Genomic DNA, 19370 nt, shown 5'->3' with positions numbered 1-19370 from the left:
GACTTCTTACTAAATTAGCTTTGCATGGAATAAGTGGTAGCCTATTAGGTTGGACTAGTAATTGGTTGAAAGGTCGAAAACAGAGAGTTGTTTTAAATGGAAAAACTTCTGGATGGAAAAGTGTTGCAAGTGGAGTTCCTCAGGGTTCCGTTCTTGGGCCACTTCTATTCATAGTATATATAAATGATATAGACCATGGACTAAAATCTACTGTTTCCAAATTTGCTGATGATACAAAACTGTGCGGAGTGGCAAATGATCACTCAAACCAATTAGATATTCAAGATGATTTAGATAAATTACAGCAATGGTCTGAAAAGTGGCTAATGAAATTTAACACAAGTAAATGCAAGGTAATGCACATAGGTAAAAATAACAGCAAGTACGATTACAAGTTATTTGGAAATTCGTTAACAAAAGTGGATAGTGAAAAAGATCTCGGCGTAATTATCAGTAACGACCTCAAATCATCCAAGCAGTGTATTTCAGCCTCTGAGAAAGCAAATAAGATTCTGGGATTGATTGCGCGATCTTTTGATTTCAAAAGTCCATCACTCATTAACAAGCTATATAAATCGTTAGTTCGTCCACATTTGGAATATGCTGTTTCCGTATGGTCACCGAATCTCATTAAAGACATTGACAGACTGGAAAAAGTACAACGGCGAGCCACAAAACTGATTCCAAATATCAAAAATAAATCATACGAAAATCGACTTAAGCACATGAATCTGTTTTCCTTAAAAAAGCGTAGACTCAGAGGTGACTTGATACAGGTCTTTAAGATTTTAAAGGGAATTGACAACATCAAAAGTGACCAAATTTTCACATTGAATGAGAATCAGACAAGAAACAATGGTCTCAAACTGTCCGGAAATAGATTCAATTTGGAAGTAGGTAGAAACAACTTTGCCAACCGTGTAGTTAATGAATGGAATAAACTTCCTGCACAGGTAGTGCAATGTAGTTCAGTTCGAAGCTTTAAGAATCATTTAGATAAATACCTAAGTAAGATGCTGTAATTATTATAATTTATGTTATATTATTTGTTTTTGTTTTGTTATTATTTGTCTGTCTGATTTTCATTTATTGTGAGTTATATGTCAATTTATTATCATTTACTATTTACCTGTTTGTTTGTTATTCAACTATACCAATGCATTTATGTATTTTAATTGTTATTTACATTGTTATAGTTTTAATTTATTATTAATATGTTTTTTTTTTTTTTTTTTTTTTTTTTTTTTTTTTTTTTTTAATTTTTTTTTTTTTTTTTTTTTTTTTTTTTTGCATCCGACCTAGATATGGATCAAAAGGTCTCCTGTCGGCATGCTCCGCCTTTGTAATCCTTTGTATCGTTTGAACTACGGAGAGCGCGCTAAACTAATAAATTCACTCAATTTTTTTTTTTTTTTTTTACAGTCAGTTCAAACGTAAAACCGAAAAAACGTAAAACGAATGAACGTAAGTAGAGGAGCGTCTGTATATTCCACTGAAGTCCTAAACCTTATCTACCTCTTGTTGCTCTTGTTTTATTTAATGTACACAGTGTGAGTTCCTGTAGCAACCATGTCACCTGTTACTTTATTCCTGATATCCAGTTTAAGAAATGCCAGAGTTTTTCCTGCTTTCACTGTTTCAGCATTCATCACAATTTCTTCACCATCCTTAACAGCTTTCATGAACCTGTAACAAAAAGCAATATCTAATGTTATAAAGTCTTAATGAAAACACTTCTCTAAGAAATGAGTTATAATAAGCTAGTGTGTAATGTACTTTAACTGAACAATTTTGTTTTCTTACTCAGGGTCCACCTTATACTCAGAAAGAAATCAAGTCAGAAAACCAAGTAGTCAGAATTTTTTTCAGTGTTGGTTATGGTATCATTTAAATGAACAGGATGGCTGGAATTTGCAGAACTTTATTTTATGAACTATATTTTATATATTCTATTTCGTATATTTTACAATTCAAATGGCCATCAGGGTATACAATAAGCTAGTAGTTTATATTTAATGAAGTCAAAGACCATCTATATTCTTCTTGGAATTTCAACATGTTCAACTACCCTTTCTCCTATATTGATAGGGCTGAGACTGTGAAAAATTTCCTCAGCAAAAAATTTTTTGGCTACAGTATATCTTATCAATTTTCAGACAAACAGTCCTTCTGACTAGTGGGCTTCCTGACTACTGGTTCTTCTGACTACTGGGCTGGACCTCTTACTCAGGATGGCAACCACAAATTAGCTAAGAACATCCACATAATAAAATCATAAAAAAGTATGCAGAGCTGCAAAAATTCTTACACAAACACACCCTACACATTGCACAACTCAATTTTTACAACAGACCACATTACCAGCCTTCATATTACACCACCAAAAGATAAGAAATGACATAAAGGTGGATCTGTTCTTCCGGAAAGCATGAGATCATACCATTCTCCAACAAAACAAAAGAAACTAAACAATTGCTCACAGACAGTACAGCATAATTAATAACCATTCAAAAACAAGTTAAGAAAATAACATACATCACAAATACCTACATACCACCTATTACATCACCCCATGGATACACACCCCAATTCCAACCATGGAATGACTAAAAAAAAAAAAAAAAAAAAAAAAAAATTAATAGGTATGCAAAGGACAAAAGAAAAAATACATAAAATTTCATATACCTAATCCATGCAACCATATACCTACTTACTAGTCTGGATGGGTAACTCTTGGGCTCTATCCCTTTCCCTATCTCTAAATTTGTACCTAGGCTGTGGCAAGTAACAGGCCACACTGTGCTATTCTTAATCTTATCACTAATATGTCATGAAATGTTTGTGTGGAGGCCTGGACATTGGGGCCTTGGCTCTCTGACCAATCTGTCCATAATAATCATAACACATAATACATACTATCCTTCCATGACTACATAAGCATTTCACATATATGCTCAATATATACACAAAGAGGTGGGAAAAAAAATAATACATGATGATGAAAACCCTCTAACCTGTTCAGTGATGATGTGTAGGCCATAATGACACTCGCAGGCTATGCTACAGCTTACCCTGACTGATGCCTGATTTCTTACTTTGGCAGCAACTTAATTTTCCCAATCCTGTATGCATCTACATACCTATGCTAATTTAATTCAACTGTGATGTTGTTTACAGTGATATATATATAACTCTGGTGTAATGAAAACTACTTGGTTTTCTAACTTTTTACCTCAATACAGAATTCTTATGATAAGCTTAAGGTGTGGTCCTGTCTTCTCAATTCCTGATGAGTGCCTCACCCATGTTTTTTTTTTTTTTTTTTTTTTTAACATAGAGGGTGTGGTAGGGGTTGGAGAGAAGGGTCTGGTCCTTGTTGCTAAGGGGAGTAAGTCATGTAGGTAGCCAAGGAAGAAAGGGGAGTACACCTCATGACCTACATCTAATTGGAGCTATGATCAAAATGATTTCCAGATATCCCATATAAACATACAAATATACACAGATATATAAATGAACCAGTCTTAGCACTACATTAGAACAAGAAAAAGAACAGCTACAACTAAATGAAGCTACAATTAAATGAAGCGGCCTTGCTGTGGATGTGCTGTGTCTTGCGACACTGCTTCTGACCCAGGGCGGTGGGCAGGGTGCAGGGATGACCCGTCATCCAGGAGGTGCTCAGATGAGAGGGAGGGTGGGAGGGGTGTGGAGTGTATTAGGGATGAAATGGGTGGGAGTGTTTTTGTGCCTTTCCCTTTTTGGCTACCTCCCTTGGAAGGGGGAAAAAGCCTTGGTATATGTATGTATGTATGTACAACTAAATAAGATTATCTTAAAACAAATAATACATACATACATACATATACCAATGCTTTTTTCCCCCTTACCAGGGTGGTAGCCAAAAAGGACACGGCACAAAAACATTCCCACCCATTTCATCCCCGAAATTAACAAATAATAAAACTTTAAAAAACTAATAAAAAAAATTCTAGATCTCTATCTGAAACAAATCTGAGTAATAACACTAATTTCAGCACAAAACATGGGTGATCTATTCATTATGATCTATTGTAAAGATGTCAGACTGAAATCCTTTTAGGGCCACTAGATTCAAACTCAATCTCACCAAATGCTAATTCACTTTTCCCGATTCCTTTTACCCTAAATTTTGCTGCATCTGAGGCTGCTTGCACATGTAAAAGTTCTGTAGGTAAATTTGGTACACTATGTCACCAGTGTTTATTACATTCACTTTAGACAACAGAAATGAACTTGGATTGTAGAGTCTAAATGTTCATACATTGCCACGTTTCACAGTAACTACACTTACGAAACACTCAGATCAACTGAAGTTCCAAGTACTTGTTTTTCACTTGTCATCAGGGCTATACTAGTTATTGTGTCCACAAGTGTAGCAACAAGGCCTCCGTGAAGGGTTCCTCCCCTATTTTGGTGCTCCTTCTCAATCTTAAGTTCTGCCACACACTTGCCTCCACCTCCAGATATTATTCGAACCTGGAAAGAGTACAAATGAGGGAATACAGTATCATCTGGAAAGAGTACAAATGAGGGAATACAGTATCATGAATTGTGGAACACAGGAGTAACCCCTGATAAATTCTGGGACTGTGGTTCTTTTTGGAACAGGCAAACTGTATACTCAGATGGCATATTTCTTCCACCTTTTCACAAAGGAGAGCTGACAACAAGCAACTGTTCCCTTCCTCCAATTAGTTTCAACTAACGACAGAAACGGATCCACATTCGTACAACGCAGACAACAGTCCTATCTTCCCAGAGAGAGCTAGCAGAGGCCCTGAGGAGTGTTCCCTGTTACACATTTCCAGTCAGTAAAACTCAGGGTGACAAGTATCATTATCACTACAAAAGGTAGGACAGAGAGGTGGTGGTCGCCGATTAAATGAAGCGGCCTTGCTGCATTGCTTCTGACCCTAAGCAGTGGGCAGGATACAGGGATTACCCATCATCCACAAGGAGCTAAGATTACAGGTAGGAGAGGGTGGTGGATAGGAGTGAAATGGGTGGGAATGGGTGTGTGCCTTTTGACTTGGCTATTTCCCTTATAAAGGACCCCTTGGGATATTGTGGTGCAATTTTTTTTAACAAATTACTATTGAAATATAACTCAAACTATTCAGATTTAGTGTAATCACTGTTGTGATTGTTCACTACTTGTTAAAAAAAAACAACTGCAAATTTATATCATGGGGCTGAACACTATATCAACTTGATCACAACACTAACCTTTGATAATTGTTTATCAAATCCCCTTTCCATCTGAAGAGCCATTGCTTGCCTTGCTAGTTGTAAACCATTCTTTGATGCCATATCTAGCACTTTGCACTGAAAGCACTACAAATCTGAAATTCAAAAACAATCACATATACATTTATGTTTTCATTTATTGGATGCAAGTATATAATCTAATCATGTGCTCATTAGAGGAAGGGAGAGCACCACAAGGCTGGAAAATAGCTAATATAATATAAATTTATAGAAATCGAAATGAGAATCCATTGAACTACACTCAAATCATGATAGCTACTTATGTGAAAGAACTATAGAAGATTGAAGAACATTACTGCAGATTACTGATTCAGTTTTAGAACTGGAAGATCATATGTATCAAAACTGTTAGGTTTTGATTTGAGCATTTGATGTAATACAGAAGTTGGGTAGATTTAATATACTTGTGCCTAGAGAAGACATTTGACAAAGAACCTCACACCCTTATTTTGTGGAAATTGAAGGATATTGAAGGACTCTTTGAACAGATAAAGGATTTCCTTAAGGACTGATTCACAAGAACAGTAATAAAGTATGAGATGTTAGGATGGAGATTAGTGACTAGTGGAGTCCTTCAAGGATTGGTTCTGGCACCTGTAATGTTCTTGATATACTTGTACAATAAAACAAACTACTCTAACATGTGTATACATGATCCCAAGATCATGAAAAGAAATAAAAGAGTATTAGCCCAACAAACCATGGAAAAAATGAAAGATGAGACTGCACGCTATTACAAAATCTAGGCAAAATGGTAAAATTCCAGAAACACACAAGCACAGATATCTAACATGAAACTTTTTGTCTAATGGCTCCATATGTAACTACTGTATTCCATAAAAAAAGTGTTTGCGTGTTACTGGAATAGAACCTGCAACTGTGAAAATTTAACTCAACACCAGATATGCAAATAATTAGAAGTAAAAAGATAATAAATAAATTGCATGAATAAACAAATAAAATTATAATAAAATTAAAATTAATGATCAACAAAATATTTCATGGAAAATTAATATATAAATACACACACACACACACACACACACTTCAGCGAATGGACGGCTTGGATGACGTTCTGAAGAAAACTGAAGTCTGTGGATCCCAACGCAAAGAGAAGTGCCTAGTGTTTTTGCAGGGTGGGGGGGAAATTGCTCGTGGAGTAGTGGGAAAGTAGGGAAAGAGGAAAAGGGGAGGGATTACTGAGGGAAATGGAAGGAAATGAGGAGGGAGTAGACTTGGCCCAGCCAGACAAGCGGAAGGTAAACAAACGACTGAGTGAGGATGACATGTCTAATAAAAATGTAAAGATTAGAAGTATAGAGAGGAGCAATACAGAAGAAAGTGACGAGAATATGTTCCAGGGATTTAAAGAGGGTGGGGGGGACACAACCCCCCCCCCCCCCCCGACTGATAAGACTAGAGGAGAGAGTTGATAAGGTGATCGAGGACTTGGAGCGTAAGTTAGGTAACGTAGACTCCATTTTCCAAAGAATTGAAAGGTTGGAACAACTAGAGAAGGCTAACAGAAACTTAACTGAAGAAATAGCTCTAGGACCTAAAAAGACAGTTAGGAAATGTAAAGGAGGAGAATGAGAAATTGAAGAAGAATAGTAATGAAAACAGAGAGAAAATAGCTACAGAAGCTAAAAATTGGAGAATAACTCAAGAAGGGAATAAGGTTTCATTCACTGACATAGTCAAACAGCAATTGAAAGAACATAATGAAGACTCAGTTATTAAAGTGATGAGACAGAAGGAGAATATAGTAAGAGAATTAGCTGACAAAAAGAAATGTATAATTATATTAGGAATGGAAGAGAAACATAACCCAGATAGAACCGCAAGAATCAAGGAGGAAAATGAAAGAGTAAGCAGTTTATTAAAATTAGTCCAGGAAGATGAACCAGAAATTATAAAGGAAATTGAGGAAAAATTCAGACTCGGAAAATATAGTACAGATAAGACCAGACCAATTAAGATTAAATTCAGGTCACAAACAACAGCAGAGAAAATTCTATCCAAGACAGGGAAACTAGCAACAAATGATCAATATAAAAAGGTATGGATAAAAAGAGAAATGAATAAGGAGGAAAGAGAGGCAGAAAAGCAGAAAAGAATTGAAGCTAAGGCAAAAAACGAGGAAAGAACGGAGTCAGAGAAAGAGAGATTCTATTGGAGAGTAGTGAACATGAAAATAAAGCAGTTCGACATACTAAAGAAAAACATAAGGGAAACAGAGAATACAATGGAAGTGGCAGAAAACTAAGAGTGTCTTACACAAATATAGATGGATTGATAACAGGATTGAATGAACTGAATGATTATTTGAAAGAAAAAGAACCGGACATAATGGGAATTGTAGAAACAAAATTAAAAGGCCCACTACCACCCAACAGTGTAGGACATGATACATACAATTATTGGATTAGAAACAGAGAGAAAAAACAAGGGGGTGGAGTTATGTTCCTGACTAAGAAGGATATAAACGTGAAAGGTGTCATATATGGAAAGAATACAGTAGAGATGATTATGATAGAAGTGGAAGACCGAGATAAGAAGAGCAGAAAATTTGTGATCAATTATGTGCCTCCGAAAACAGCCTCATGGGAGGAGAGTGAACATAAAAGTATGTTAGAGGACACAAAGATAGCATTAACTAAAATAATGGAAGACGGAGGAAGAATAGTTATGATGGGCGACTTTAATTGCAAAGAAATCTGCTGGGAAGAAATGACAGTAAAGAGTGGTGATGACTCATGGGGAAATGCTCTACTTGAGATGATTACTGACCATTCAATGACACAATGGATACAAGAGAACACTAGGTATAGAAATGAAGAAGAACCATCGAGGCTAGACTTAATAATTACATCTGAACCTAGAATAGTAGATAAGATTGAATATAAAACACCAATAGGTAAAAGTGACCACATATTGATTGAACTGGAACTTAATGAAGAAAAATATATGAAAAGAAATGAACAATATAGAAAAGGAAGAATGATGTATGAAAAAACAAACTTTGATAAAATAAGAGAATTCTTCCAACAAGAAAACTGGGAAGAAATATACAAAGAAGAAACAACAGTGGAAGAGAAATGGAATATTTTGACAAAAATTTACAAAAAAGGAGTGGAAAAGTATGTCCCAAGACAAAAACAAGAAAAAGAATATGTAAAATGCTGGTACAACAAAAGTTGTAGGGAGTTAAAGGACAAAAGAGACAAAGCCTGGAACAGATGGAAAAAAGACAGAAGACCTGAAAAATGGAAAATATATACTGGTTATAGAAATGAATATGTACAAAAGTGCAGAGAGGAAAAAAGAAAATATGAAAAAGATGTTATAGAAAAGTGTAAAGATCAACCAAAACTATTCTACAGATTTGTAAACAATAAACTGAAAAACAAACAAGACTTAGAGAAATTAAGACAAGGAGGAGTTGAATACACTGAGGAAATGGAAATGGCAGAAATTATGAACAAACATTTTAAATCAGTGTTTACAAGGGAAAATATACAACCTGAAGAGATTGAGTGGAAGGAAAAAGTCCCCCCTATGGAAGAAATAGGAGTAACAAAGAATGAAATATTGACACACTTGGGTAATTTTGATGTCAGAAAATCGCATGGGCCAGATGAAATAGCAAACTGGATTCTGAAAGAATGCAGGAATGAACTGGCAGACAAAATACATAGCATAATAAGCAGTTCCTTAAAAGAAGGAAAAGTTCCAGAAGATTGGAAAAAAGCAAATATAGTACCTATATATAAAGGAGGAAATAAAGAAGAACCTACCAACTATAGACCAGTCTCTCTAACAAGTACAATAGCAAAAATATGTGAAAGAATTATCAAAAGTAGATGGGTAAAATACTTGGAAAAAAACAACGTACTAAATCCAAGGCAATTTGGATTCAGACAAGGACGATCATGCGTCACCAATTTAATATGTTTCTATTCAAGGCTAATAGATATAATACAAGAAAGAGATGGATGGGCTGATTGTGCATTTCTAGACCTAAAAAAAGCTTTTGACAAAGTACCACATAAGAAGTTGCTTAAGAAATTAGAATATGAAGGAGGAATACAAGGTAAATTGCTAAATTGGATGGAAGACTTTTTGCAAGAAAGAAAAATGAGAGTAGTGATAAGAGATCAGCACTCAAAATGGAATGAAGTAATAAGCGGTGTCCCGCAGGGAACAGTTCTGGCCCCAATAATGTTTGCTATATATATTAATGATATGGATGAAGGAATTGAAAGCTATATGAGCTTCTTTGCAGATGATGCAAAATTACTGAAAAGAGTGAAAACTGAAGAAGATTGTGAATCACTACAGAGAGATCTAAATAAAGTACAAGAATGGAGTAGGAAGTGGGAGATGGAGTTCAATACAAAAAAGTGTAGTATAATGGAATTTGGAAAAAGCAAAAACAGAATAACAGGATCATATAATTTGGGAGAAGAAGGAATAAAAAAAGTAGAAAATGAGAAGGACCTGGGAGTCATTGTTATGAATAATATGTCACCTGAGAAACATATAAATAAGATTTTTGGAGAAACTTATAATTTAATAAGAACAATCAAAGTGGCATTTACATACCTGGATGAAGAAATGGTGAGGAAAATCCTAATCACCCTGATAAGACCAAGATTGGAATATGCAGCAACGATATGGTCACCAAGTACAAAAAAATGTATAAAAAAACTTGAAAGAATACAAAGAGCAATTACAAAACTGGCACCAACACTCTCAAAACTATCATATGAAGAGAGACTACAAAAACTTAAACTACAGACACTAGAGCAAAGAAGAGAGAGAGGAGATTTGATAGCTATTTACAGAATCATGAAAGGCATAGAAATTACTGATAGAGAGAATCTGATAAAATGGGATGACAGAAATACAAGAGGACACGGAAAGAAAATAAAAAAAGACAGCTATAGAAGAGATTTTAAAAAGAACAGCTTTCCTCACAGAGCAATAGACAGTTGGAACAAGTTAGATGAGAAAGTGGTGTGTGCAAAATCAATACATGAATTTAAAAATAGTTTAGATAAAATGAGATATGAAGACGGGACCCCACGAGCATAGCTCCCCTTCCCGTAAAATACAACTAGGTAAATACAACTAGGTAAATACACTTCAGCGAATGGACGGCTTGGATGACGTTCTGAAGAAAACTGAAGTCTGTGGATCCCAACGCAAAGAGAAGTGCCTAGTGTTTTTGCAGGGTGGGGGGAAATTGCTCGTGGAGTAGTGGGAAAGTAGGGAAAGAGGAAAAGGGGAGGGATTACTGAGGGAAATGGAAGGAAATGAGGAGGGAGTAGACTTGGCCCAGCCAGACAAGCGGAAGGTAAACAAACGACTGAGTGAGGATGACATGTCTAATAAAAATGTAAAGATTAGAAGTATAGAGAGGAGCAATACAGAAGAAAGTGACGAGAATATGTTCCAGGGATTTAAAGAGGGTGGGGGGGACACAACCCCCCCCCCCGACTGATAAGACTAGAGGAGAGAGTTGATAAGGTGATCGAGAACTTGGAGCGTAAGTTAGGTAACGTAGACTCCATTTTCCAAAGAATTGAAAGGTTGGAACAACTAGAGAAGGCTAACAGAAACTTAACTGAAGAAATAGCTCTAGGACCTAAAAAGACAGTTAGGAAATGTAAAGGAGGAGAATGAGAAATTGAAGAAGAATAGTAATGAAAACAGAGAGAAAATAGCTACAGAAGCTAAAAATTGGAGAATAACTCAAGAAGGGAATAAGGTTTCATTCACTGACATAGTCAAACAGCAATTGAAAGAACATAATGAAGACTCAGTTATTAAAGTGATGAGACAGAAGGAGAATATAGTAAGAGAATTAGCTGACAAAAAGAAATGTATAATTATATTAGGAATGGAAGAGAAACATAACCCAGATAGAACCGCAAGAATCAAGGAGGAAAATGAAAGAGTAAGCAGTTTATTAAAATTAGTCCAGGAAGATGAACCAGAAATTATAAAGGAAATTGAGGAAAAATTCAGACTCGGAAAATATAGTACAGATAAGACCAGACCAATTAAGATTAAATTCAGGTCACAAACAACAGCAGAGAAAATTCTATCCAAGACAGGGAAACTAGCAACAAATGATCAATATAAAAAGGTATGGATAAAAAGAGAAATGAATAAGGAGGAAAGAGAGGCAGAAAAGCAGAAAAGAATTGAAGCTAAGGCAAAAAACGAGGAAAGAACGGAGTCAGAGAAAGAGAGATTCTATTGGAGAGTAGTGAACATGAAAATAAAGCAGTTCGACATACTAAAGAAAAACATAAGGGAAACAGAGAATACAATGGAAGTGGCAGAAAACTAAGAGTGTCTTACACAAATATAGATGGATTGATAACAGGATTGAATGAACTGAATGATTATTTGAAAGAAAAAGAACCGGACATAATGGGAATTGTAGAAACAAAATTAAAAGGCCCACTACCACCCAACAGTGTAGGACATGATACATACAATTATTGGATTAGAAACAGAGAGAAAAAACAAGGGGGTGGAGTTATGTTCCTGACTAAGAAGGATATAAACGTGAAAGGTGTCATATATGGAAAGAATACAGTAGAGATGATTATGATAGAAGTGGAAGACCGAGATAAGAAGAGCAAAAAATTTGTGATCAATTATGTGCCTCCGAAAACAGCCTCATGGGAGGAGAGTGAACATAAAAGTATGTTAGAGGACACAAAGATAGCATTAACTAAAATAATGGAAGATGGAGGAAGAATAGTTATGATGGGCGACTTTAATTGCAAAGAAATCTGCTGGGAAGAAATGACAGTAAAGAGTGGTGATGACTCATGGGGAAATGCTCTACTTGAGATGATTACTGACCATTCAATGACACAATGGATACAAGAGAACACTAGGTATAGAAATGAAGAAGAACCATCGAGGCTAGACTTAATAATTACATCTGAACCTAGAATAGTGGACAAGATTGAATATAAAACACCAATAGGTAAAAGTGACCACATATTGATTGAACTGGAACTTAATGAAGAAAAATATATGAAAAGAAATGAACAATATAGAAAAGGAAGAATGATGTATGAAAAAACAAACTTTGATAAAATAAGAGAATTCTTCCAACAAGAAAACTGGGAAGAAATATACAAAGAAGAAACAACAGTGGAAGAGAAATGGAATATTTTGACAAAAATTTACAAAAAAGGAGTGGAAAAGTATGTCCCAAGACAAAAACAAGAAAAAGAATATGTAAAATGCTGGTACAACAAAAGTTGTAGGGAGTTAAAGGACAAAAGAGACAAAGCCTGGAACAGATGGAAAAAAGACAGAAGACCTGAAAAATGGAAAATATATACTGGTTATAGAAATGAATATGTACAAAAGTGCAGAGAGGAAAAAAGAAAATATGAAAAAGATGTTATAGAAAAGTGTAAAGATCAACCAAAACTATTCTACAGATTTGTAAACAATAAACTGAAAAACAAACAAGACTTAGAGAAATTAAGACAAGGAGGAGTTGAATACACTGAGGAAATGGAAATGGCAGAAATTATGAACAAACATTTTAAATCAGTGTTTACAAGGGAAAATATACAACCTGAAGAGATTGAGTGGAAGGAAAAAGTCCCCCCTATGGAAGAAATAGAAGTAACAAAGAATGAAATATTGACACACTTGGGTAATTTTGATGTCAGAAAATCGCATGGGCCAGATGAAATAGCAAACTGGATTCTGAAAGAATGCAGGAATGAACTGGCAGACAAAATACATAGCATAATAAGCAGTTCCTTAAAAGAAGGAAAAGTTCCAGAAGATTGGAAAAAAGCAAATATAGTACCTATATATAAAGGAGGAAATAAAGAAGAACCTACCAACTATAGACCAGTCTCTCTAACAAGTACAATAGCAAAAATATGTGAAAGAATTATCAAAAGTAGATGGGTAAAATACTTGGAAAAAAACAACGTACTAAATCCAAGGCAATTTGGATTCAGACAAGGACGATCATGCGTCACCAATTTAATATGTTTCTATTCAAGGCTAATAGATATAATACAAGAAAGAGATGGATGGGCTGATTGTGCATTTCTAGACCTAAAAAAAGCTTTTGACAAAGTACCACATAAGAAGTTGCTTAAGAAATTAGAATATGAAGGAGGAATACAAGGTAAATTGCTAAATTGGATGGAAGACTTTTTGCAAGAAAGAAAAATGAGAGTAGTGATAAGAGATCAGCACTCAAAATGGAATGAAGTAATAAGCGGTGTCCCGCAGGGAACAGTTCTGGCCCCAATAATGTTTGCTATATATATTAATGATATGGATGAAGGAATTGAAAGCTATATGAGCTTCTTTGCAGATGATGCAAAATTACTGAAAAGAGTGAAAACTGAAGAAGATTGTGAATCACTACAGAGAGATCTAAATAAAGTACAAGAATGGAGTAGGAAGTGGGAGATGGAGTTCAATACAAAAAAGTGTAGTATAATGGAATTTGGAAAAAGCAAAAACAGAATAACAGGATCATATAATTTGGGAAAAGAAGGAATAAAAAAAGTAGAAAATGAGAAGGACCTGGGAGTCATTGTTATGAATAATATGTCACCTGAGAAACATATAAATAAGATTTTTGGAGAAACTTATAATTTAATAAGAACAATCAAAGTGGCATTTACATACCTGGATGAAGAAATGGTGAGGAAAATCCTAATCACCCTGATAAGACCAAGATTGGAATATGCAGCAACGATATGGTCACCAAGTACAAAAAAATGTATAAAAAAACTTGAAAGAATACAAAGAGCAATTACAAAACTGGCACCAACACTCTCAAAACTATCATATGAAGAGAGACTACAAAAACTTAAACTACAGACACTAGAGCAAAGAAGAGAGAGAGGAGATTTGATAGCTATTTACAGAATCATGAAAGGCATAGAAATTACTGATAGAGAGAATCTGATAAAATGGGATGACAGAAATACAAGAGGACACGGAAAGAAAATAAAAAAAGACAGCTATAGAAGAGATTTTAAAAAGAACAGCTTTCCTCACAGAGCAATAGACAGTTGGAACAAGTTAGATGAGAAAGTGGTGTGTGCAAAAACAATACATGAATTTAAAAATAGTTTAGATAAAATGAGATATGAAGACGGGACCCCACGAGCATAGCTCCCCTTCCCGTAAAATACAACTAGGTAAATACAACTAGGTAAATACACTTCAGCGAATGGACGGCTTGGATGACGTTCTGAAGAAAACTGAAGTCTGTGGATCCCAACGCAAAGAGAAGTGCCTAGTGTTTTTGCAGGGTGGGGGGAAATTGCTCGTGGAGTAGTGGGAAAGTAGGGAAAGAGGAAAAGGGGAGGGATTACTGAGGGAAATGGAAGGAAATGAGGAGGGAGTAGACTTGGCCCAGCCAGACAAGCGGAAGGTAAACAAACGACTGAGTGAGGATGACATGTCTAATAAAAATGTAAAGATTAGAAGTATAGAGAGGAGCAATACAGAAGAAAGTGACGAGAATATGTTCCAGGGATTTAATGTGGGGGGGGGGGACACAACCCCCCCCCCCCCCCCCGACTGATAAGACTAGAGGAGAGAGTTGATAAGGTGATCGAGGACTTGGAGCGTAAGTTAGGTAACGTAGACTCCATTTTCCAAAGAATTGAAAGGTTGGAACAACTAGAGAAGGCTAACAGAAACTTAACTGAAGAAATAGCTCTAGGACCTAAAAAGACAGTTAGGAAATGTAAAGGAGGAGAATGAGAAATTGAAGAAGAATAGTAATGAAAACAGAGAGAAAATAGCTACAGAAGCTAAAAATTGGAGAATAACTCAAGAAGGGAATAAGGTTTCATTCACTGACATAGTCAAACAGCAATTGAAAGAACATAATGAAGACTCAGTTATTAAAGTGATGAGACAGAAGGAGAATATAGTAAGAGAATTAGCTGACAAAAAGAAATGTATAATTATATTAGGAATGGAAGAGAAACATAACCCAGATAGAACCGCAAGAATCAAGGAGGAAAATGAAAGAGTAAGCAGTTTATTAAAATTAGTCCAGGAAGATGAACCAGAAATTATAAAGGAAATTGAGGAAAAATTCAGACTCGGAAAATATAGTACAGATAAGACCAGACCAATTAAGATTAAATTCAGGTCACAAACAACAGCAGAGAAAATTCTATCCAAGACAGGGAAACTAGCAACAAATGATCAATATAAAAAGGTATGGATAAAAAGAGAAATGAATAAGGAGGAAAGAGAGGCAGAAAAGCAGAAAAGAATTGAAGCTAAGGCAAAAAACGAGGAAAGAACGGAGTCAGAGAAAGAGAGATTCTATTGGAGAGTAGTGAACATGAAAATAAAGCAGTTCGACATACTAAAGAAAAACATAAGGGAAACAGAGAATACAATGGAAGTGGCAGAAAACTAAGAGTGTCTTACACAAATATAGATGGATTGATAACAGGATTGAATGAACTGAATGATTATTTGAAAGAAAAAGAACCGGACATAATGGGAATTGTAGAAACAAAATTAAAAGGCCCACTACCACCCAACAGTGTAGGACATGATACATACAATTATTGGATTAGAAACAGAGAGAAAAAACAAGGGGGTGGAGTTATGTTCCTGACTAAGAAGGATATAAACGTGAAAGGTGTCATATATGGAAAGAATACAGTAGAGATGATTATGATAGAAGTGGAAGACCGAGATAAGAAGAGCAAAAAATTTGTGATCAATTATGTGCCTCCGAAAACAGCCTCATGGGAGGAGAGTGAACATAAAAGTATGTTAGAGGACACAAAGATAGCATTAACTAAAATAATGGAAGACGGAGGAAGAATAGTTATGATGGGCGACTTTAATTGCAAAGAAATCTGCTGGGAAGAAATGACAGTAAAGAGTGGTGATGACTCATGGGGAAATGCTCTACTTGAGATGATTACTGACCATTCAATGACACAATGGATACAAGAGAACACTAGGTATAGAAATGAAGAAGAACCATCGAGGCTAGACTTAATAATTACATCTGAACCTAGAATAGTAGATAAGATTGAATATAAAACACCAATAGGTAAAAGTGACCACATATTGATTGAACTGGAACTTAATGAAGAAAAATATATGAAAAGAAATGAACAATATAGAAAAGGAAGAATGATGTATGAAAAAACAAACTTTGATAAAATAAGAGAATTCTTCCAACAAGAAAACTGGGAAGAAATATACAAAGAAGAAACAACAGTGGAAGAGAAATGGAATATTTTGACAAAAATTTACAAAAAAGGAGTGGAAAAGTATGTCCCAAGACAAAAACAAGAAAAAGAATATGTAAAATGCTGGTACAACAAAAGTTGTAGGGAGTTAAAGGACAAAAGAGACAAAGCCTGGAACAGATGGAAAAAAGACAGAAGACCTGAAAAATGGAAAATATATACTGGTTATAGAAATGAATATGTACAAAAGTGCAGAGAGGAAAAAAGAAAATATGAAAAAGATGTTATAGAAAAGTGTAAAGATCAACCAAAACTATTCTACAGATTTGTAAACAATAAACTGAAAAACAAACAAGACTTAGAGAAATTAAGACAAGGAGGAGTTGAATACACTGAGGAAATGGAAATGGCAGAAATTATGAACAAACATTTTAAATCAGTGTTTACAAGGGAAAATATACAACCTGAAGAGATTGAGTGGAAGGAAAAAGTCCCCCCTATGGAAGAAATAGGAGTAACAAAGAATGAAATATTGACACACTTGGGTAATTTTGATGTCAGAAAATCGCATGGGCCAGATGAAATAGCAAACTGGATTCTGAAAGAATGCAGGAATGAACTGGCAGACAAAATACATAGCATAATAAGCAGTTCCTTAAAAGAAGGAAAAGTTCCAGAAGATTGGAAAAAAGCAAATATAGTACCTATATATAAAGGAGGAAATAAAGAAGAACCTACCAACTATAGACCAGTCTCTCTAACAAGTACAATAGCAAAAATATGTGAAAGAATTATCAAAAGTAGATGGGTAAAATACTTGGAAAAAAACAACGTACTAAACCCAAGGCAATTTGGATTCAGACAAGGACGATCATGCGTCACCAATTTAATATGTTTCTATTCAAGGCTAATAGATATAATACAAGAAAGAGATGGATGGGCTGATTGTGCATTTCTAGACCTAAAAAAAGCTTTTGACAAAGTACCACATAAGAAGTTGCTTAAGAAATTAGAATATGAAGGAGGAATACAAGGTAAATTGCTAAATTGGATGGAAGACTTTTTGCAAGAAAGAAAAATGAGAGTAGTGATAAGAGATCAGCACTCAAAATGGAATGAAGTAATAAGCGGTGTCCCGCAGGGAACAGTTCTGGCCCCAATAATGTTTGCTATATATATTAATGATATGGATGAAGGAATTGAAAGCTATATGAGCTTCTTTGCAGATGATGCAAAATTACTGAAAAGAGTGAAAACTGAAGAAGATTGTGAATCACTACAGAGAGATCTAAATAAAGTACAAGAATGGAGTAGGAAGTGGGAGATGGAGTTCAATACAAAAAAGTGTAGTATAATGGAATTTGGAAAAAGCAAAAACAGAATAACAGGATCATATAATTTGGGAGAAGAAGGAATAAAAAAAGTAGAAAATGAGAAGGACCTGGGAGTCATTGTTATGAATAATATGTCACCTGAGAAACATATAAATAAGATTTTTGGAGAAACTTATAATTTAATAAGAACAATCAAAGTGGCATTTACATACCTGGATGAAGAAATGGTGAGGAAAATCCTAATCACCCTGATAAGACCAAGATTGGAATATGCAGCAACGATATGGTCACCAAGTACAAAAAAATGTATAAAAAAACTTGAAAGAATACAAAGAGCAATTACAAAACTGGCACCAACACTCTCAAAACTATCATATGAAGAGAGACTACAAAAACTTAAACTACAGACACTAGAGCAAAGAAGAGAGAGAGGAGATTTGATAGCTATTTACAGAATCATGAAAGGCATAGAAATTACTGATAGAGAGAATCTGATAAAATGGGATGACAGAAATACAAGAGGACACGGAAAGAAAATAAAAAAAGACAGCTATAGAAGAGATTTTAAAAAGAACAGCTTTCCTCACAGAGCAATAGACAGTTGGAACAAGTTAGATGAGAAAGTGGTGTGTGCAAAATCAATACATGAATTTAAAAATAGTTTAGATAAAATGAGATATGAAGACGGGACCCCACGAGCATAGCTCCCCTTCCCGTAAAATACAACTAGGTAAATACAACTAGGTAAATACACTTCAGCGAATGGACGGCTTGGATGACGTTCTGAAGAAAACTGAAGTCTGTGGATCCCAACGCAAAGAGAAGTGCCTAGTGTTTTTGCAGGGTGGGGGGGAAATTGCTCGTGGAGTAGTGGGAAAGTAGGGAAAGAGGAAAAGGGGAGGGATTACTGAGGGAAATGGAAGGAAATGAGGAGGGAGTAGACTTGGCCCAGCCAGACAAGCGGAAGGTAAACAAACGACTGAGTGAGGATGACATGTCTAATAAAAATGTAAAGATTAGAAGTATAGAGAGGAGCAATACAGAAGAAAGTGACGAGAATATGTTCCAGGGATTTAAAGAGGGTGGGGGGGACACAACCCCCCCCCCGACTGATAAGACTAGAGGAGAGAGTTGATAAGGTGATCGAGGACTTGGAGCGTAAGTTAGGTAACGTAGACTCCATTTTCCAAAGAATTGAAAGGTTGGAACAACTAGAGAAGGCTAACAGAAACTTAACTGAAGAAATAGAGGACCTAAAAAGACAGTTAGGAAATGTAAAGGAGGAGAATGAGAAATTGAAGAAGAATAGTAATGAAAACAGAGAGAAAATAGCTACAGAAGCTAAAAATTGGAGAATAACTCAAGAAGGGAATAAGGTTTCATTCACTGACATAGTCAAACAGCAATTGAAAGAACATAATGAAGACTCAGTTATTAAAGTGATGAGACAGAAGGAGAATATAGTAAGAGA

General features: G+C 35.3%; 1 protein-coding gene across 4 annotated transcripts in view; it reads right to left on the bottom strand.

The window, feature by feature from the left end:
* Positions 1–1358: 1358 nt before the first annotated feature.
* The window catches only part of LOC143038959 (acyl-coenzyme A thioesterase 13-like), a 27991-nt gene continuing 9979 nt past the window's right edge, over positions 1359–19370 (bottom strand). For all 4 annotated transcript variants that reach the window (XM_076208782.1, XM_076208812.1, XM_076208802.1 and 1 more), the window contains exons 2-4: positions 5269–5384; positions 4334–4518; positions 1359–1686 (exon numbers count right to left, since the gene is read on the bottom strand). In XM_076208782.1, coding sequence (XP_076064897.1) covers positions 1533–1686; positions 4334–4518; positions 5269–5352 — 423 coding nt within the window. In that variant the 5' untranslated portion in view covers positions 5353–5384 and the 3' untranslated portion in view covers positions 1359–1532. The remainder of the gene's footprint in view (positions 1687–4333; positions 4519–5268; positions 5385–19370) is intronic.

The sequence above is a fragment of the Oratosquilla oratoria genome, chromosome 2, assembly GCF_046742065.1.
Source record: "Oratosquilla oratoria isolate Oo_2021 chromosome 2, ASM4674206v1, whole genome shotgun sequence".
NCBI lineage: Eukaryota > Metazoa > Arthropoda > Malacostraca > Stomatopoda > Squillidae > Oratosquilla > Oratosquilla oratoria.
This window is presented reverse-complemented; position numbering and strand designations above follow the sequence as displayed.